This window comes from Lissotriton helveticus, chromosome 7, assembly GCF_964261635.1.
Source record: "Lissotriton helveticus chromosome 7, aLisHel1.1, whole genome shotgun sequence".
Classification (NCBI taxonomy): Eukaryota; Metazoa; Chordata; class Amphibia; order Caudata; family Salamandridae; genus Lissotriton; species Lissotriton helveticus.
In genome coordinates this window covers 1,521,958,896-1,521,981,100 of record NC_136068.1, presented here as the reverse complement: position 1 = coordinate 1,521,981,100, position 22,205 = coordinate 1,521,958,896, and the positions used below count along the sequence as shown (strand labels likewise).

Genomic DNA, 22,205 nt, shown 5'->3' with positions numbered 1-22,205 from the left:
CACTTAGAAAGGGCTATCTATTTGGGAGTGGACAGAAACAGTTGGTAGAACAAAGGGAAGATTTAGCACTATCTCTTTGGACTTGGGGATACAGAGAAGGGTTATTCCATTCATCCCTAGGACTGGACATCCTAGTCACTTAGGCTCCTGGTACAGTAAAAAGGAAAAATAGGCTCGACCCTATCAGGGAGGGGAGTCACCAAGAAGCAGAAGACAGGCCTTCCTGGTGGTACAGGAGCGTCTGAGTAATTTTAAAGTAAGATAAAGAGGAAGTGCTTCAATACACTTGTTAGGACTGGTTGGTAGAATTCCTCCAATCATTGACTAGTGCTCATGCTAAATATGGCACTTCCATGACCACCTCCTCTGAACATTTCTGGACCTGGGAAGACTCAATCTGAAGAAGAAGACACTGTTGAAAGAAGAATCCTTACTTCTGACTCTGGCTCCTGCTGAAGAAGGACTCCCACAAGGACTCAAGAACCCCTGATTAGAGATTAGAACTGCTCCCCAAAGGTCATGTGGTTCGCTTTCTGTTTGCCTTCTTCAGGGACACAAAAAGCAGAAGTACTATTGACTCCCACAGGGCACAGCTGACTAAAGAGGAAGCTAAGGGCTTGATTTATAACAATAGTATCCATCGCGCCAACATAATGGTCCGTCCGCAAACTTTAAAAGCAGGTAGACCTTTGTAAGGTGGCTGCAGAGACTACTCTATCTTCTCCGTGGTCAAACTTCTCGAACGGTCCATCAAAGTAAGGGCCGTTGGAGAATTTGCTATATGTCCACTTGACATATAGCTGTCTTTTACTGCCCTTCCCTGGCAGGAAAACCCTGGTGGTAAGTGGTAGTAAAAACTTAAAATGTCCCTCTCACTAAGCAGCTGAGTTATGTTAGGTATTATTGTCATATGTTGAGGCAGGATACGCTTCTCAACTTTCCTTCAGGTGATTTCCTGACACAGAATGTTCTCCCAAAAAGTGCCGGACATGTTGGGGCACAAAGCTATTGTCCCTCACCTCAGGTGAAAGGTTCTCGGTGTGTTGGGGTGCCACTGTTCCCCCACTGTTTCCCCACTGCCCTGTGTGGCCCTGAGGGACAGTGCCTGGCTATCTCCGAGATGAGTGAGAAAGACAACGGTACACACTAGTCCACTGGCATCATAGGATTGATCATAATGCAAACAGCTTCCAGATGAAATCCTTCTGCAAACTTTCAACTGTGGGACTCATGTCAGCAAAGTTCATCACTGCTCAAAGGTAAAACCATGATGCTCAAAAACATGGAATTGTTTGTGTGACCCTTCAGAAGATTGTAGCAAAGTACCCGAACAATTCAGGAATAAAGACAATCTCACTGACCATTTTTATTAATAGTTTGTTCCACTCAGATTGTTTCCCATCTCTAAAAAATTCCTCACTTCAAACCCATGTAAGTCTGATCTAACCTTGAGTATTCAATCTCAGCATGAGCCTGCAGCCCTTTCAAGCTGGTGTAAGAAAAGTGGTGGAGCAGCCACAACAAAAGAATTGACTGTTAGGACGAACAAATTCCATTGCACGGTAATGGACGTCTTCTCCTCCCCTGAGTGTCCCAGCTGTGGTGATATTTGGACCGTGGTATTGACTTTTGGTCATAAGCGTACACAGGTCATGCATGCGCACCATAACCTGGCCTGTCTCCTGGAATGTGTTCTACTTAGACAGGGAGGGGTGTCCAAAGTGGTGGATGGCTACAGATTCCCCGGAGTTAAGAAGCATGAGCACAGTGGTGGCAGCATACTGTGTTTTAAGTTTTCGTGATCAGTAAAGTGAACAGGTCCTTTTGACCTGTGTCTAGGGAGTGGCGCTTTCTGGCCAGCTAGTTAAAGTTCAAATGCTGTGTGCTTAACTCACCCTTGGCCCCCATTGACTTGTTTGCAGTGCTGGGAATTATGTGCGCCTGTGAGAAGGTACAGTGCATCAGTAAACAGAGCGCATGATAACGTGAATGTGCTGGGATATTGTGTGCCTTTAAAAAAGGTCAGTTCATCAGGAAATAGAGAGCATGGTTACAATTGCAATTCGGGACACATGTGCCTCTGAGAAGGTATAGTGCATGATGAAGTACCACGTGTGGTTACATGCATGCTTGGGGATATATGTGGACCTAAGAGCTGATACCGCAAGTAGGAGAAAGAGCGTGGTGTTGTGTGAGCGCGCTGGCATGCATGGATATCTATGCAAGGACACAGTACATTGGAGGCTAAGCACATGTATATGCGTGTTTGCAAATGGACATGACATATGGAAGACCCTGGGCTCTACTTTGGGAGACCCAGGGTTTCATGGAGGATCAGGGAGAGGAAGAGATTTCCTCCAGACAGACTTATAGATTGCTGCATTCCTAAGAACTGGGTAGGACACACAGAGGAGGAAGGAAAAGCCAGCCTATCTGGAGCAGATCAATAGGGGCTTTATATTATAAAAGGAGATCACTTCACAACAGGGCCTGGGCACATCTGAGGAAGGAGGTGGAGCTGATAATAGAGTCATAAAGAGGAGGCCTTGGCCCTTTAGCAACATTTTTGATGCACATATCACTGATATCCAGGTACGAAACTCTAGTCACTCCCTTGGCCTGTGCTTGGGACTATCACGATTGGACACTTTCCTGCTGTGATGGACTACCCTCTAGCGGAAGATTTGCCACAAAGAAGGGAGCACTTCAAAGTGGGCAACCCCAAGAAGACGAACTTCAAAGACACTGAACCACAATTGTGTCTGGAAATGGATTATATAGAAGGGAGCTTGAGACTCCAAAATTATCAAACTGCACCTGTATATCAGTGTGGAAAGCTTAGCACAAGTTCTGCCTGTTGTGACCAGGACTGGAGACCATGGGGTCCATTAGGATGGCGGGCGGGCTTTGCCCGCCTGCCACCCTAACGGAGAAGTGGACCGCCCGCTAACAGTGCGGGGGTCCCGAAAATGGCATTAGGATGCACCCGCCACACAGGCGGGTGCATCCTGTATGTTTACCATTGCGGCGGGCGGAGCAGGAATCTCCGCCCACCGCAATGGTAAAAGTGCACGTTGTGCTTTTCAAAGTGCAACATGACAGGCACCGCGCAGTGCCTGCCATGTTGCACTTTGAAATCCGGGTGTGGGGGTACCATAGGTACCCCCCATATGCACCCCCAAGCCACGGACTCCCAGGGGGCCCGCAAGGGGCCCCCACAGGGAGTCTCCGCATGCCTTTCCGTGGCGGCATTGCCACCACGGAAATGCATTGTGCACAGCCCATAGTAATACGGCGGGCAGTGTCTAAAAGACACCGCCACCATGTTACTGGTGTTCCGCCCCGACCGCTAGGCGACCGGGGCGGAAAACAGGCAGGCGGTATTTCACACCGCCGCAGTCCCTCCTGCCATCCAAATCTGGCCGGGGGGGAATTGGGCTGATGATGTCGGGCGGATTGCCGTCGCCAGGCTGCCGGTAGCCACCGCCAGCCTGGCGGAGGAAATCCGCCCGACATCGTAATGGACCCCTATGGGTCTGCCATGCTGCTTTAGGGGCAATCACCCAAGATTTTCAGTAACATTCGAGGCAAACACAAGGAGATGATGGATGGAGCACTGAAACCTTTCAGACACTCACCCCCAGTCACAGATCTGGGTTGAATCCATCATTGTTCATTAGCTCACTTCACCACGTCAGTTCAGACCCAGCTATATGCAAATCAGTCTCCCTATGCCTCATGGGAACAGTCCAGCCCGACTGCCAAGCCAGGTCTTCCCTGAACTGGAAACAAGTATCTTGGGATCAGTAACATTCACCTGCAGTCTGTAGCACTAGCTTCTGCCTGACCCATGACCAGTGGATCCTGTGAGGTTAAAGAGATCACTTGGATGGGGCAGGATCCTGAGGGCATTCTGTTTTGTGGATCTGTGGACCTGAGTGTAAGATTCTGGTATGTTGGGACCACCGCAGTGTTTGAGCATCCCTTGTCCAAAGTCCATAACTCACTTGCCACGTGTAGGCTGCAGAGAAAAATAAGGGTTACCGCCATTGGGGATGCAAGAGAAGGCGGGCCGGTGCCAGATATAGCGATATGACCCAAAGTGGGCCGTCACTATATTTGTGCTGCCCACAACCCCAATATGTTGGGTGTGGGCTGTGGTTGAGAGAGAGGGCTCTCACCTTGTACATGCTGCTGCGACTCTACCTGAGTATCAGGCGAAAGGAGGCCATGAAAGAGAAAGAGTGTGGTTCCCCTGAATCCACATGCAGCTGAGAAGAGACCACTGGCTTTGACCCGTGGAGAGTGAGAGCAACTGCTTCAACTCCCCTGTCTAGGAGCATCCAAGACTTGCTCCCAGGAGAGTCTTACCGCATCGTCAGAGCAGCGAGGATGGCAGCCTCTTTGACCACAGGTCCTGCCATCCGAGCACAGTCAGGATGTTGAGGTGTGCCCATGGACTCTGAACTGCCCTTCTGCAAGTACGAGTAAGATTGACAGTTGAGCCACTGGGTCCTGGTGAACTTGCCACACATGAATAGGGAATAACCATCAGCCATGTGCAGAAAAGTGGGTGACCCAGTAACACTAATGGGCTTTCCTCAAGAAGGCTAAGTATATTAGTTGCAACTTGTTGTATTGCACTTTGCATAGCAGATAAATACTCCTTTTCCATAAAATGAAGTATTTAACTTGACAATAATTTAATGGGGTGGCTGGATGCATTTCGAGTTGTGAATCTATGCCTGCCTTACACCTACCTCCTCCCTGAGAAGTCTTGGACTACTCAACCCATGCTACCACTGAGAGTCAGGTGCTGAAGGTGTACTTGGCTCAGTTGGTCAGAGCCTGTAGTAGACAGGGCCCCAGAACATTAGGACACGGTTGGACCCAGATACTCCTGCTTGCCCAGAGTTTCTCTGAAAGGGGTTTTGATAGTGACTGAGGGAAACAACCATGCTGCTTTAAGCATTGGACTCTGATATTTGCCTTCTCCTTCCTGCTGCAGTAACGTATGTTCCTCAATCTGAAATACTATGGTGGCTCTCTACTGGTGCAGCTTAAACATTGTAGAAATAACTAAGGACCTCATTTTGAGTTTGGCGGATGTGATTTACTCTGTCAGGACAACAGGGTAAAGTAGCCACCCACCAAATTTAGAGATGTCTACAGGCTCCACAGACATCTCTTGCATAGGCAGGAACCGCCATCATGGCAAAATTTCAATGGTTTTTTTTATTTTCAAAAACAAAATCCCGAAGCTGGATTTTGTTTCTGGGATTTTGATTCTGAAAATGAAAGAAAAAAAAAACCTTGCCATTGTAGTTTTTTTCCCCATGGCATTGGTGTCATTTTACAGTTTGCACTGCCACTTACCACTAGGTTTTACATGTCGGTGACGGACAGTGAAGACTTGCCCATTTGTCCGCCCACTCCAAATGGGCAGGAGGGCAAATGGAAACACCTCCAACAGCCCTTTGTCAGGCCATTGGAGGTGTATGTCAGAAGTGGAGACAGAGTATTCTATGTTGCTGATATGCTTAAGATCCGCCTGACTCTAAATGAAGTGGACGGACCTTCCTTTTGACCGGGAGGATGCTCCCTCGCCTATGCAATGTAGTACCCTGTCAGCCAAACTCGAAATATGGCCCAAAGTCCTTAGGTAATTTTACTCACTAAAGCAAAGCTCCAAGTTCTATACACTGCAAATCGGCCTAAATGTGGGGGACCTTCTTATTTGATATTTGATATTTATTGACACTTATAAAGCGCGGCTATCGCTCCGGAAGGAGCATCTTGGCGCTAAGCGATCAGAGAGCCAGCGTGGCGAGGAGTGTATCAGATGGCTGCAAGAACTGCTGAGTCGGGCTGGAGGAAAATCCAGGTCTTCAAGAGTTTCCTGAACTGGCTTTCTGAGGGGACGTGCCTAAGGTTAAAGGGAAGACTGTTCCATACCTTCGATGCCAGGAATGAAAAAGTTTTGCCACCTTTTGTTTTTCGTTTTATTCTAGGCACTACAATCAAATTTGCTTCAGCTGACCTCAAACAGCGCGATGGAATGTAGCGCTGAAAGCGCTTGGCTAGATAGAGATGGCCGGTGTTCCTAGTGGCTTTGAAGACCGTGATAAGGAGTTTAAAAAGGACTCTCTTGTGAAGGGGAAGCCAGTGCAGCGTGTTGAGGGCTGCAGAGGCCGAGGACCTTTTTGGAAGTTTAAGAACTAATCTGGCTGCAGCATGTTGAACGCTTTGTAATTTCTTTAAAGAAGACTTTTTTATTCCCGCCAGGAGGCCGTTGCAATAGTCCAGCCGGGAAAGGATTAGGGCCACCGCGACTGTTTTCCTGGCGGAGATAGGGAGGAAGTCGAAGAATTTTTTCAGCTGTCGAATGAGGTTAAAGCAGCACCCAGCTGTGATGCGTACATGGTCATCGAAACTCAAGGAGGAGTCAAATTGGACACCTAAATTGCGGGCCGAAGGTACCGCACAAGGCGGTCCTTCAGAGTTTTGAGGCCACCAGTCCTTTGGTGAGAAAAGGACGTCTTTGCCTAGTGGAATTATTTCAGTTTTTGCGCTGTTGCATTTTAGGTGGTTAAGATTGAGCCAGGAAAAGACTTGGGAGAGGCAGTTCTGGAATCTAAGAGCTGTGTCGGGGTATTTTTTATCAATGGTAACGACGAGCTGAGTGTCGTCAGCGTATGAAGTAACAAGGATGTTGTGGGATTCAATCAATGTTAGGAGGGAGGCCATATATAGATTGAAAAGGAGGGGGCTAAGTATGGATCCCTGGGGCACCCCGGATGTGACGGGTCTTTCGCTGGAAAGAAAAGGGCCAAGTGAGACTGTTTGTGTTCTATTGGATAAAAATGATGTAATCCATATTAAAGCAGTACCAGACACACCAATCTCGCGCATTCTGTTAATGAGGATAGCGTGAGAGATGGTGTCGAATGCTGCGGTTAAGTCGAGTAGGATGAGTACGGCATGTCTTCCGTCATCCTGCAGGAACTTGATGGTGTCTGATAGCTCAATCAGTGCAGTTTCTGTTGAGTGGCCAGGGCGAAAACCAGATTGCTGTGGATGCAGGATGTGATTGTTTTCCACGAAGGCTTTTAATTCCTCGTGGACCAGCCGCTCGGTGATTTTGCCTAGTACAGGAAGTAGAGAAATGGGGCGCATATTAGATAAATCTGTAGGGGATTTGTTTTGTTTTTTCAACAGGGGCTTGACTATTGCCTTCTTCCATTCAGCAGGGACAATGCCAGTGCTTAGGGAGTCATTAATAATGGCATTGATGGAAGGGTTGACGGCCTCGATGAGGTGGTGAAGAATAATCGGAGGGCAGGAGTCAGTAGGTGCTCCTGACTTGCAAGTCATGATGGCCTTCTGTGTCTGTAGCAGGGATACCGCAGTAAAGTTGTCAAGTGAAGGTAGTATGGGGCCGGCATCTTGCGTATGAATTGAGGGGGGGGGGAAAGTCTTTGTGAATGGTGTTTATTTTGTCAATAAAAAATTCAGCTATTTGATCGCAGAGTGCTTGAGATGGGGGAATTTCCGTTGTCAGGGCCTTGGGGTGGGTGAAGGACTTGACTATATTGAAAATGGTCTGTTGTTTTTGTTTAGCTTCTTCGATAGCTGAAGTAAAAAACTCCCTTTTGGCTTTTTTTATATTGGAGAGGTATTGTTTCCTCTGTAAGATGTAGAGGGATCTCGAAGTATCATCATAGGTTTTCCTCCACTCTCTTTCCAGGACCCTGCATTTAAGGTGGCATTCGGCGAGGGTCTGGGTATACCAAGGGGCATTGGGTTTTCTTACACGACGGGCTGATTTCAGGCTGGTTGGGTTGGAGAAGGATGTGACCATTTTGTCAATCCAGAAGTGAAGATTTTTAGAATCTAGAGTTACATCTCTGACAAGAGTGGGAAGAGGGGCAAGGGGCCGGGGATTTAACATAATACGTTCCGCTACTTTCTTCCAATTAGTCGGGAAGGGTGCGGGAGAGCGCATGGTGTTGGGTTGCGCTAAGTGTTGTGTTGTAATGGAAAAAGGGATAAAACAGTGGTCCGTCCATATTTGTGGGATCGGGGGCGAGACAGTTAGGGCAGTCAAGTTAGTACAGATGCCATCTAGCGTGTGGCCGGCCCGGTGTGTTGGGGGGGAAACCAGTTGGGTGAGGCCAAAAATGTCCAGGGAGTGTTGGAAACTCAGCGTGTGGGGGTCTGAAAGGGATTCCAGATGGAGATTGAAATCACCAAGAAGGGTGAAGGTGGGGTAGTGGGTCAAGAGTGTGGCAAGGGTCTCGTCCAGGGAATCCAGAAACGAAGAGGCATTCCCAGGGGGGCGATAGACGAGTCCACCTGAGAAAGAAGTGGATGGGTTGATTTGAATAACAAATCCTATACCCTCACAGTGCTTGATAAAGGTCAGATCAAATGCATGGCACGTGAGGGACGACCTGACGATAATGGCTATACCCCCACCCCTACCAGAGGGTCTGTCACGCATAAGGATGAAAAAATCAGTGGGGAGGGCGGTTGCTAAATCGGGGTTAGATGCGTCGTTTAGCCACGTTTCGGTAATGAAGATGGCGTCGAGGCCACGCGACAGTATAAGATCGTGAATTTCCTGCGCGTGGCATGTTAGGGATCTGGCATTGATCAGGCCACAGTTGAGAGTGACAGTTTTATGTGGAGGGGGGGGGGGACAGGGGAGAGATTGTGTCAGGAGGTCCTAGAGATGCCCATTTACAGAGGCGGCATGAAAAAGGGCCCCAGAGATGATCAGTTAAGAGGTGCCCCTTACAACTCCTGAGTAATATCTTCATCCAGTCCCACCGGCTAATTAGGGGTGAGACAATAAGGGAATCTTCTGTTCTCTGTATGTTAGTTCATATAGAGCATGTTTCACTTTTAATGTTTCATGGCAGTCTTGAATCTGTAACTTGCCGTAGGTTTCTTACAGAGGTTCATCTATAAAGTGTCCATCTTTGAAGCTCAGGGGTTTGCCACATTTCGGCCATGATGTGCCAGTAGGTCTTAGCAGAGGCTTTTTGGGATCAACATACGTACTGCAGGTGTTGTTGCTGCCTTGAGTCTCCTAATGCCTCCCCTGGACCCAAAAGTCAAGCCAGAAACTCTGTAATTACTGACCATCCTGATCATGCAAAGTATTCTTTACATTTACTTACCAACCTTGTAGGTAGTTTTATAATAGATCCAATTGCTTTGTCCTACAGGGGCTCGTTCTGGTTAATCTTATGTAGAAAACTCTCCTTTTTAGAGGTTAAAGTCATTAAAAGCCATACAATTATATGATGTAATTTAACTTTAAGACAGTGGGATGGAATGGGGGTGGCGGGAACGGGGGGGTGAAAAGAAAAGTATAACACTTACCTCTGCACAGCAGCCGTCTCTGACTCCTGAACACAGCAGCTGACTCCTGGAAGCAGGAAGCACACAGGCTCCTCTAAGCCAATCACAACAGTGCTGTCACCAGCATAACAGCAGCATCGTGATTGGTCGGAGCAGTCTGGTTCAGCGCTCAGACAAGGAGTGGGAGCCTGTGCATGTTCTCCACCCATTCTGTAGAATACAGCCAGGAGGAGAACATGCTATAGCGCATGACTGTTTGGCCAGCCCTAGACGGCTGGCCAAACTCATGCGCAATTAAGTGCACATATTTCCTCCTCCCCCTGCTCTGACAGCCCCGCCCTAACTTGGCTTGCACTGAAAAATAAAATGATAATAACATTGTGTTATTATAATTGTTTTTCCCTTTTTTTGCACTGCTGAAAAGCAGTGGGATGGCGCTCCTCCGCCTTAGCGCTGAGCTGTCCCTGCTGCAAAAAGTATCAGTTCTAGTGGTTGTAGACAGTTCAGAGGCCATCAGCCTGCAGAACACAAAGAATGGTCAATGTATCGCTGCAGATTTAAAATCTAAGAACCCCCCTTGCCTACACAATACCCGCTTTTACCTCTACAGGCAGGGCTCGCCGACCACTGGCCATTTGCTTGGCAGGACACTTTGTTGGCCCCGTCCAGGAAGAAGTTCCTCTTGCACAAGTAGTAGATGACTTCGTACACTCTGTACTGTGGCTTCTCAACTGCTACCAGGTACCCATTGGTGATCTCACCCGGAGGGGAGCAGAACAGCTCTGAAACAATGCGCAGAAATGTATGAGGGCGAATCTATGACACTTTCATTTGTACATCTGTGACCAACGGCATACAGTTATAAACATAGCCCTGACTCAGAGGCCAACATTTTTTGCTGCATTAGTCCACACACATATAGAGCATCCACCCTTTATACTATCTTCAAGCTTCGATCAGCCCTTTGTATTCAGTACAAGTTTGATCTATCAGCCATAGGCACTTTAGTGGTCGGGTTAGCTACTAGTGTTTATCAGAGCATAGGCAGTGCCTGATTTTGCAATATAAAAATGCCAGCACTCACCATCCCAGAGTACTAAGCTCGCCTTGATAGTATTACATCCCCTTCTTACTCATCCTTTCGAACAAAACAGTTGCAGGTACTCAGTACCTGACAGTACCAGCCCATTTAAAGCACTGGGTACAGAGTCACAAAGCATGTCACAGAATAGGGCCTCGTTACTTGTGCCTAAGATTGCATCAATTATTATGTATCGGGAGGACTGGTGCCGACATGCCAGCAGTGTGCAGTTGTTGTACAAAGTTCTTTTTTTTCTAATTGGACCACATATAATTCACATGAGGGCTAATTAGAAAAAAAGGGTCTATTTTAACACATATACTTTTGTTTATGCCGGGAAAATGAACGCTGCTAAAATAATGCCTCACAGACCACATTTATTGAATGGAAGATGTAATGGGTATTTTGAAGATGAATGAAGCAGCCATTTGCATTACAGTTTCTGTAGCTTCATCTATGGTAAACCAGCACAGGACCTTGGAAAGACAATTTAAGCAAAAAACGTTCCCTTTGCCTTGCCACCAGCCAGATGGGAGGCCCGTTCAAAGGGAAAATGAGACACAGCACGCTGGCTTCTTAGCAGCTTCCTGGGGAGATTTTGAATACCATACCCAATCACTACGATATCCAAGAACACAACTACAAGCCTGAAAAGCTTCGCATTGACATCGTTGACAGAAAGCCTGACCCTCGCCCTAAATAAGTCTGAAATCAAGATACTTCTTTTGAATTACCCAAAGCTGTGCAAATTATGTTCCAGAAAGTTCTCTTTACAAATAAGAGCTTAGAAGTCCACTTGACATGGAACTCAAAGCTGTCTCCCTCATAAAATTCACTATTATAGCCAGAGTCAATTGAACACTTGTGAATCCGGCCAATGATAGAGATAATTGTGTAATATATCAGGGACCCCCTGGAAAGGATAAAAATCCTGGGACAGGGAAATTGTTCAGTGCGAAAGTATATACCCAGGCCTACAATTGTAAGGACAACCAAGGCTATTTCAACAACAAACTTAAAAAAGGGGTGAACACACAAAAAGAGTTTTTTTCTGATATTTAAGAATTTAATTCTAGTGATAAAACAATTGATCAATAACATATAACAAAACAGATATATTCAATACACTTAATACAATATTTTCATTAATAAATTTCTTAAAAACGATATATGTTCTGGTTAATGTGCAGGTTTACGGATAAGGTCTTCCCAGATATTGTTGGGGGGCTGCTTATTTCAACGCGTTTCGACACGTGGTTGTGTCTTCATCAGGAAATTATTTATACAGCCAATTCTCTAAAAAGAACAAAACATATTTTTAAAACATTTAAGACTGTGTGTTTAAGAGACAAAGCAATATGTGGTTACATAGCCTGGTATAGTCGGAAGATAAACATTATTTTATAATGCTGAAGTATTAGTTTTCTTGCATCTGGACCTTAGTTCAAGGAAAACAGAACTCTATATGCATATATCTTCATGATAATCGATATTTCTATATACATATAATTTACACAGATACTTGATGTATTTGCTCGATACATTTCATTGCGTCTTTTAAATTTGTGCAGAAAGACTCCCTCTATGCGAATTGGAGAAAGAGGAGAAGAGGAGGGGAGAGAGAGAGAGAAGAGGAACAAGAGTGATGATTTCTACAGAATTAAAGTAGCCCTATTTAACAGAATTAGAATTGTTCTAATATTTTAAAAAATAGAGACTTTTCTTCTAAAATGATTTGTATCATACATAAACACTATATGTAGCTATTTTTGACCAATGCTTGTTCCCAAGGAGCATGCAGTTTTTGTATGCATATGTTTCAATGTGGTCTTGCTGTAAGTACTTTGAACATATATGCATAGTTGTACTTGATTTTTACTTTAGAAAAGCTAGTTTGTTTCCAATCACCTAACTATTAGTTTTGAATATCTTACCTAGACTTTCTTTTTCCGCTTTTTTAAAAATTTCAGAACGATGAGGGCGAAGAGTGAGGCACCTTTCTTTACCTTTGCAATCGAAATTGGTATGTGAAACCTATAGGAAAACCGGGTTCTGGCTTTAGATCAATCTTTCACGATGGGTTGGTCAGAAGGTTAAATTTGCATAAACTCGTTCTGAAATCTCACTCAATATTTTACATAATAACGTGTTACCTGGGTTTAGCGGTTTCACTGCATACATCCCACTCTTCTGTTCGGACAATTAAAACATACTATGCTCTTTAAAAACAAGTATTCTGAAATAAAGGTAAAAATACCAACTTTGATAACTAGTCTCTCTTTTTTTGTGACTAAATTCATTATTTTTGTACGAGCATGATCTCAAATCCCTTTTAAAAAAAACCCACATCATGTTAATTTTTCCGTTTTGTTTTAAAGAACATCCATTTGTTTGTGCATTTTATTCAAAACTAATAACAGGTAAGATCTAGTAGTAAGTCAATTCCTTATTTACCCTTACAAAGAATTACTGAAAGAAAAACATTACTCTTGGCGGTAATGAAAATATATGCGCTGTAGTTTTACCTTCTTTGATTATTATGTCAGCGTTATGGATCCTTTGCGTTATAGATCCTTAGCGTCATAGATGTTTAGCCAACTAAAAGCGCCAGCATGGGACGTCGTGTGCAAGATAAAATCCTCTCTTTGGGTAACAGTAATTCTAAGAAAACATAATCATTATGAATATACTATAATAGGGTAATTTTATGTTTCTTTTCTACATTTTACAAGGGAAAAACGAGTTTGTACCTTTTTTTAAAAAAATGGGATTTAATCAATCCTGTCTGTTCAATTTCATGAGCAGATAGATAAATGAAGCAGCATTTTCATGTTCTATTATTTCCAAATTCTTCTAAAAACTCCTGATAGATAAGCGTGTTCTTATTAGAGTAGAAGTTTTCAGCTGCAAAACAGAGGGGTACAAAAAGGTGCAGGCAAACTGTTAATTAGTTTCCCTTGTATCGGTGTTTATAAGCATTTTGAGAGGGAATGGACGCTAGAGCTCTTCCTGTTCCTAAAGTCTTACCAGTTAGGATGATGACAGACTTCTGTCTCACAATATCTATCTGCTCATGAAATTGAACAGACAGGATTGATTAAATCCCATTTTTTTAAAAAAAGGTACAAACTCGTTTTTCCCTTGTAAAATGTAGAAAAGAAACATAAAATTACCCTATTATAGTATATTCATAATGATTATGTTTTCTTAGAATTACTGTTGCCCAAAGAGACAATTTTATCTTGCACACGACATCCCATGCTGGCGCTTTTAGTTGGCTAAACATCTATGACGCTAAGGATCTATAACGCAAAGGATCCATAACGCTGACATAATAATCAAAGAAGGTAAAACTACAGCGCATATATTTTCATTACCGCCAAGAGTAATGTTTTTGTTTCAGTAATTCTTTGTAAGGGTAAATAAGGAATTGACTTACTACTAGATCTTAGCTGTTATTAGTTTTGAATAAAATGCACAAACAAATGGATGTTCTTTAAAACAAAACGGAAAAATTAACATGATGTGGGTTTTTTTAAAAAGGGATTTGAGATCATGCTCCTACAAAAATAATGAATTTAGTCACAAAAAAAGAGAGACTAATTATCAAAGTTGGTATTTTTACCTTTATTTCAGAATACTTGTTTTTAAAGAGCATAGTATGTTTTAATTGTCCGAACAGAAGAGTGGGATGTATGCAGTGAAACCGCTAAACCCAGGTAACACGTTATTATGTAAAATATTGAGTGAGATTTCAGAACGAGTTTATGCAAATTTAACCTTCTGACCAACCCATCGTGAAAGATTGATCTAAAGCCAGAACCCGGTTTTCCTATAGGTTTCACATACCAATTTCGATTGCAAAGGTAAAGAAAGGTGCCTCACTCTTCGCCCTCATCGTTCTGAAATTTTTAAAAAAGCGGAAAAAGAAAGTCTAGGTAAGATATTCAAAACTAATAGTTAGGTGATTGGAAACAAACTAGCTTTTCTAAAGTAAAAATCAAGTACAACTATGCATATATGTTTAAAGTACTTACAGCAAGACCACATTGAAACATATGCATACAAAAACTGCATGCTCATTGGGAACAAGCATTGGTCAAAAATAGCTACATATAGTGTTTAAGTATGATACAAATCATTTTAGAAGAAAAGTCTCTAATTTTTAAAATATTAGAACAATTCTAATTCTGTTAAATAGGGCTACTTTAATTCTGTAGAAATCATCACTCTTGTTCCTCTTCTCTCTCTCTCCCCCCCCCTCTTCCCCTCTTTCTCCAATTCAAATAGAGGGAGTCTTTCTGCACAAATTTAAAAGACGCAATGAAATGTATCGAGCAAATACATCAAGTATCTGTGTAAATTATATGTATATAGAAATATCGATTATCATGAAGATATATGCATATAGAGTTCTGTTTTCCTTGAACTAAGGTCAAGATGCAAGAAAACTAGTACTTCAGCATTATAAAATAATGTTTATCTTCCGACTATACCAGGCTATGTAACCACATATTGCTTTGTCTCTTAAACACACAGTCTTAAATGTTTTAAAAATATGTTTTGTTCTTTTTAGAAAATTGGCTGTATAAATAATTTCCTGATGAAGACACAACCACGTGTCGAAACGCGTTGAAATAAACAGCCCCCCAACAATATCTGGGAAGACCTTATCCGTAAACCTGCACATTAACCAGAACATATATCGTTTTTAAGAAATTTATTAATGAAAATATTGTATTAAGTGTATTGAATATATCTGTTTTGTTATATGTTATTGATCAATTGTTTTATCACTAGAATTAAATTCTTAAATATCAGAAAAAAACTCTTTTTGTGTGTTCACCCCTTTTTTAAGTTTGTTGTTGAAATAGCCTTGGTTGTCCTTACAATTGTAGGCCTGGGTATATACTTTCGCACTGAACAATGATAGAGATGTGCCAGCCCTTGAATGGACTTTCCATATTGTTAAACAAGCCAAACAAAGCACCGCTGCCTCCCTGCACCAACCTATGGATGACGTCTCGGGATGGTCGGGCACATATCACAACGATACAGGCTACATTAAAGCCACCCCAAAGCCTTCAAACTCATCCTTATATTACCCCCTGAGTCCTCTTCATGAACCACCCTCATATCAAGCTCACACTCGGCTCCCCCTAAGCATCACCTCTTATCTACATGGTAACCACACTGAAGTTCTGGAAAGACCTCAGCGATCTGATCAAGCTCAACTGTCCTCTGGAAAGCAGCCTTCACATAAAACAGGATCTCATCAACATCGTCTCTGCCCAAAAGCGCGACCTGTACCCAGTAAACAATGAGTCAAGGTTAACAGCCATACAATTGGATTTACAAGATTCAGCAATTACACTGCCATAGTTTAGGACTCCCTCCTCCACAGATCTGAAAAACATTTATAGAAAGGTTAATAGCAGTGTCTCGTTAAAACTAGTCCACACTGCCGCGTTAACCTGCAAAGAACTACCTATCCCAGTAGATTTAAGGATCAAGTATTTAGTGGCCCACACACAATCAACCATAACAACTTCTTCATCTCAGCAGAGATCGACCATCTTTATGATACACGACTACATTCTTGGTGTCAACTCCTTGTATTGACCCTCCAACTGCAGTCTGTGGCCAAAAAAACATGATCAGAGGAGACTTTCACTTTTGACTCCATGAAACGTAAACAAAATTAGCAATGGATCAAAAATATGCTGGCTCCAGAATTTTGCCAATTAAAGAGTGGCTGAAAATTCGCAATAAAGTACACTCTCACCAAAGCGCACACACACAACATACAAACCTTAACATGATGATTCAATTCCAGATATGTTTGGAACATTCGCTTATGACCATCCTCTTCTACGAGCTCCTATACTGCTCGGTACTGACAGCAGGGTGGACACACGCGTTACTCTAGTTAGATACTTTTAGAAATATCAGCTGTGTGCAGTGTGAGGAATCCTACACAGTAAGACGAAGCCAGTGATGACGCAGACTCTGCAGTCAGGCTAGAAAATCTTGACCACAATATTCACCACGCTAGCCTAGCTTACAGACAAAGAACAAGGAAACCAAGCTGAGCATCGAGGCCAATATCACACTTATTTGAAATGAACCAGTCACAACTTGGTATGCCACAAGTCAGTGACTGAATAAGAAATGACTCCCTATCAGACTCCCTATAATCTTCTTCAGGACAACAATCTGACCCAATTCTGCTCAGAAGAAACACACAATAAGGGAGCAACCTTAGATGCCATTATTGCTCAAAACGACGCAGTTATGATCGACCACGTCCTCCCCGTGGACTGGTACGACCACCACAACATCCTATTCCATATCAACCAAAAGGCTCTTCTCCAGCCCCCCCACACTAGACCCTCCAAATGGCCCCGAAATCTATTGCAGATTCCCCTAACGGTCCTAGGGGAAAGGATACGCTCGCACCTCCTTAGCTCCCCCATCACCTCTACTCAACCGAACTCACCTCGCATTACATCTCAATTATGACTGCCATTCTGGATCATATAGCCCCCTTGAAACTGAAAAAAACCCTGCGAGCACTCTATCAAGATCATGGTGTAACACCGACATCAACTCCGAAAGGAGACAACTAAGAGCCACAGAGAGACTTCGGAGAAGCAATCCTTCCAACATTCACCGCGAGCAACTCAAAGTAGCTCGCTGGAAGTATAAAAAACATATCCAGAATGAAAAAACCTAATTTTTCTGCACTGTGGTAGACAACGCAAAGAACAGTCCCAGGGAGCTCTTTAACATCATTAGACAACAAACCTCCAAGCCTGCTACCTCCTCAGTACAAGCCTCCAAAGAGCTCTGTGACAACTTCGCAAACTTCTTTGAGGTCAAAATCAACAAGATCAAGCTCTCACTGGACATCAACATCAATCCTCTCAGCAAGATCTTCTCGCCTGGGACCAAGGACTCCACATCCAAATCCCATTCAAAATCCTGGAAATCTTTCATCCCTATACAGGAAGATGAGATTGTCAACCTGATCTCCACATCTAAGCCCGCCTCTCACGCTCAAGATCCTCTTCCGCCACAACTGACCAAAAGCTTAAACTCTCCATTGCCCCGCTCTGGTGCAAGGTCATAAACAGTTCCCTGAGATCTGGAGTCGTCCCTGACTGCCTCAAAGTCGGGCAAGTCATGCCATTGCTAAAAAAAGCAGGCCTAGACAAAAATGATCTGAACAATAACAGACCAGTCTCGTACCTACCTCTTTTATCCAAAACCTTAGAAAGATGCGTGCTCCTGCAACTAACTCCACACCTGGATAGCCCAACCTCCTTGATGCCCACCAATCGGGCTTTAGAAAAGGCTGCAGCACGGAAACCGCAATCCTCAAAGTCATTGACGACATCCACAAATCACTGGATGCAGACATATGCTGCCTTCTCATTCTCCTAGATCTATCAGCAACTTTCAACACGGTCGATCACAACCTCCTCATAAAGGCACTTCAAGAAAGGGCAGGTCTAGATGAGGTGGTCTTACAATGGTTCTCCTCCTTCCTTTACATCCGCACCCAAACAATAAAAATCAAAAACTTTACGTCTGACCTATACCTGGGAGTCCCCCAAGGGTCAGTGCTCTCCCCACAACTTTTCAACATTTACATGGAACCACTCACAACCCTACTCTGAAAACCTAACATCCCCTTCCACCTGTATGCTGACGACACACCGATCTATCTGGAAACCACCTCCATTGATGACATTCAGAGACTCAACGACACGCTCAGAGAAGTCCAACACTGGTTGTCAAGCAACCACCTAAAACTTAATCAAGGCAAGATTGAAATACTCCTCATCTCAAACAAAGAAGAGAATCTACAAATTACGGAATGGCTATCTGCGATCGATACACTCAACTGATACATCACCCTGGCGGACTCTGTAAAATCATTCGGCATCACCTTAGACCCGAAACTCAAAATGACCAATCACATTAAGAACTCTGCCAAGAGTGCCTTCCTCAACCTGAAGCTACTCAACAAAATAAATCCTTTCATCCCATCCAAGGACCTTAAACAAGCTACCCAATCACTGGTAATATCTAGATTAGACTACGGGATCGCAGCCCTCTCAGGAACATCAAAGGCGCACGTCGCCCCCCCCTTAAAACAACGCTAATTGCAGCAGATAAAATGGTCACAGGAGTGAAAAAATTTGACCATATCTCATCCGCACTCAGAGAACTGGTTCCCAGTTGAACTACGTGCCAGTTTCAGAACAGCCTGCCTCACACACAAAGCGCTTCACACAGGCAAACCCGAATACCTGGCCTCCAAACTCAAAAAAGCTGGTCAGACCAGGACCCTCCGGAGCTCAAACACTCTACTACTCATCCTGTTGAAAGCACGAAACCAAAAACCGCAGCCCGGTCCTTCGCGGGCAACACACCCAAAATCTGGAACGTTATCACCCCCCACATCAGAACTATCCCCTCCTTCGCAAAATTCAAAGGACAGCTCAAAAATCTTTTCCTAGATCGGTCCCTAGCGAAGGGACATGAGACACAGAAACGCTGATGACATTACTCTCTGGATGGGTGTGTGACTCTAGACTATGACACACGGCAAAGGCACTACTATTCTTCATTGACCCTGCTTACTTACCCACTGTAACCCATCGTTCATGCCTGATACTGTCACTTGTATTGATACTTTCACTGTATCTACTGTTCTTGTATGTTTGGTCTTTTGCAATTTGACTGTTGTAAAGCGCTCCAATACACTCGGGTCTGGCCGCGCTATATAAAACTTCATAATAAATAAATAATAAGACTCACAAGAGATGGTACCAAATGTCAGCCAGGAAGGCAAAAAGGCCTACTCCTGAAAAGCATAAGAAGGGCCTCCTTTCAGATAAGGCAGACCTTTAGCAAGGATACCTCACATCATGCTTTAAAAAAGCTTAGTGCATTAAGCACTAACTCCTTAGATCTAAGTAGACCTAAAAGTCAAATGTTCAGATTCTAGCAAGGGTTATTGATTTTTTCATATTTCCCAGGTCAGTGACGTGTACCAGGTTAAGCTGAGCTTTAATAACTGCATCGCAAATGTACATCGTCAAAGAATTTGTATAAAAGAGCGTTCTAATAACGGGTATATAATATTACAAACAAATGATTCTTTCTCTTAAATGTGAACCAGGAACTATAATTCACACCCTCAACCAGGCAAAGTTAGGACCTGGGCCAATTTTTGACTGGGGGATCCAGATTTTTTGGTGATGGTGTAGTGCACCCAAACAGTGTATCAAAATGATTCAAAGATTATCTCATTACCATATGGATTAACACCTGTAAATCAGAACCACCTCAGGAGTAGGATTCTCCTTGTAGCCCGACCTATTAGGCACCCAGTTTGCTAGAGTAATTAGTACAGGAAGGTTAAATATGAGGTCAAAAAGTCCCTCATCCCATTAGAAAGCATTCTTGCTTCATGTAAGCACGAATACATCATATTGTGATAAGTTCCTCTCTATAAAGGTAAGAGTTCCAATGAGGCCTTTCCACCTGGATCCCTATAGAGAGAGATGAAGTGAATGCTGCTAAATAATATGGACCCAGTGAAAGTGTACACAACAACTTACAGCGGATAGGCATGATAGCAGTCATTGTGGAGGAGAAACAAGCGACACCACTGCTTGGCTGTCAATAAAGGGGACACGGTCCTCTCATCTCTCCGACTAGAGGGAACTGTGCCCCTCCTCCAGAAATATTAGAGGGACGGATGCTAAAATAGTGATATTTGCCATCATTTGGAAAAGGGAGGAGGCCTAAGCGTCTATGAAGCCAAACACAAGAGACTTAGAAAGACTCCTGTTTATGCAGACATGAGTGAGAATCAAAGCAACTTACGTCTACAAGTGGGTGCAGCGGGGGACCAGGCCAGGTTCTCTTGACATGTACTGACAGCAGATCCTTCCAGAGCATACCTGTGACATGTGAAAAGGGTAGCATATGTCAGTGAGTACGTTCACTTGTCGGAAGACCAGAGCTAGACATGAACTTCACGGTACACATTTGATCAATTCTTCCCCCCCATTCCCCCCACACGGTTTGTTCATGTGGGGCCTACACAAGTCCTAGCTTCCATTTCAAACTTGCCCTGTTTCACCCACCCTCCATTGACTACTTTTCAGCATTTGAGGAACAGTTTAATGTTGCACATTCGTTTGTGGCACATGCAATGTGCTGAACAACAGCTATCTGGCCTATTGTTTTTTAATGTTCAGAAAACCTCTACACCCAACTGATTACCACTACCACATAACCACATTGACATGTTCATTAATCGATCGCTGAGGAGCAAGGGAGTAGGCAGGTCAATATGTCTTCTTTTCTTTGCAGAAATGAATTGACTGTAATCTCAACTCAGATATACACCTTTAGGGTGGATTCTGTTCTGCGTTTTATCATTTATTTGGATTCTGTTTAGACCATGATCAGTTTTGGGGATTTAGACTCATCCCAACCAAATCAGGGTAAGAGTTGGGATTAAACTGAGTGTACTCCATACTAAATGCACTATATCCTGACCTCTGATTGGTTGATCCCTGTTCAACAATGTGTATAAGTTATTACTTCTGCTTAGCTCCGTTTCGACTCCAGAGAGAAGTATTAGTGAAAAACATCACAATTTTCTTTGGGCTGGTTGTCCCAATACTCTACTTCGACTTTGTTCCATCTATATGAGGTCCTCCTAATGCCCTTCTTCTTCCCTGCCCTTGAAAACAGTGTCAATGTCCATGTCTACTGTCTACTTCCTGTCGCAGAGTTCACTCACCCTTCCTTGCAGAAATATTGGACTGAACTTCCAACCCGGAATGAGGAGCCGGTGTAAAATCCACTCTCAACCCTCGCTGGAGGGTCGCAGGAGGCGGGCACATTTAGATCCTCTGTAGGAAAAAAACACACGCCATCATACATAGGACATTGAATCAAAGGACAGATTAGACATAGTTTTCCACTCTTGACAAATACATGGTCTCTTAACCTGGGAACACATGCAATGCTAGATTTGTTCCAATAATGTTTTCTAGAAGGAATTACTTTCTGGAATCTGGCACCTCCTTGAAAGTGTAAAGAAAATCTGTCTGTCCAGTAGCATGAAAAGTACCTAGGCTCTCCAATATGTAGACATTGAATCATCATACAGACATTCCAGCAACTAAAGAGATCATAGTGTGGTCATTTTGAAGTTGGGGGCAAGAGCTTTGGTCATGAAGGATGAATGTGTCATAATGTCAAGTAATATTGGCATCTACTCTGTTGAAGACAAAAAAATCTCCACTTCCCACTTGTCTATATTGAAATATGGCATCACACAAATTCGTACCTTCACAAGGCAATGCCTGACTCCATTTTCTGTCTCCTTGGCAGCGAATGAGTGCTGCTTCCTGACCGTCAGCCATCTTGAATCCCGAATGGCAAGCCACTTTCATCTGAGCTCCAAAGAACTTCGATTGGTTCACCAAACTTGTATCCGCATTGTCAAGTGTCAAGGGCCATGGGCAGCTGCGAGCTAAAAATGCAAAGAATAACACGGTAGGTGGCTCTGTTTACCAAGTGCACCTCTGCAGTGACCTTTGTGGGCCTCTTTGTTTCTGTTCAGTGCTGCACCGCCTCCAATACACATATTTAATCAATTACGCAAGCTGTCCTAGGCTGACTCTGAACCTTAAACAGCACAATTATTGCTTTATTTTGC

At 43.7% G+C, this 22,205-nt stretch overlaps 1 protein-coding gene across 1 annotated transcript in view; it reads right to left on the bottom strand.

Annotated features, from left to right (window-relative positions):
• Positions 1-22,205, bottom strand: part of LOC144770445 (beta-2-glycoprotein 1-like) — a 127,871-nt gene that overhangs the window by 18,500 nt on the left and 87,166 nt on the right. Inside the window, exons 3-6 of the mRNA XM_078654966.1 lie at positions 21,834-22,019; positions 21,282-21,393; positions 20,354-20,430; positions 9,972-10,151 (exon numbers count right to left, since the gene is read on the bottom strand). Coding sequence (XP_078511092.1) covers positions 9,972-10,151; positions 20,354-20,430; positions 21,282-21,393; positions 21,834-22,019 — 555 coding nt within the window. The remainder of the gene's footprint in view (positions 1-9,971; positions 10,152-20,353; positions 20,431-21,281; positions 21,394-21,833; positions 22,020-22,205) is intronic.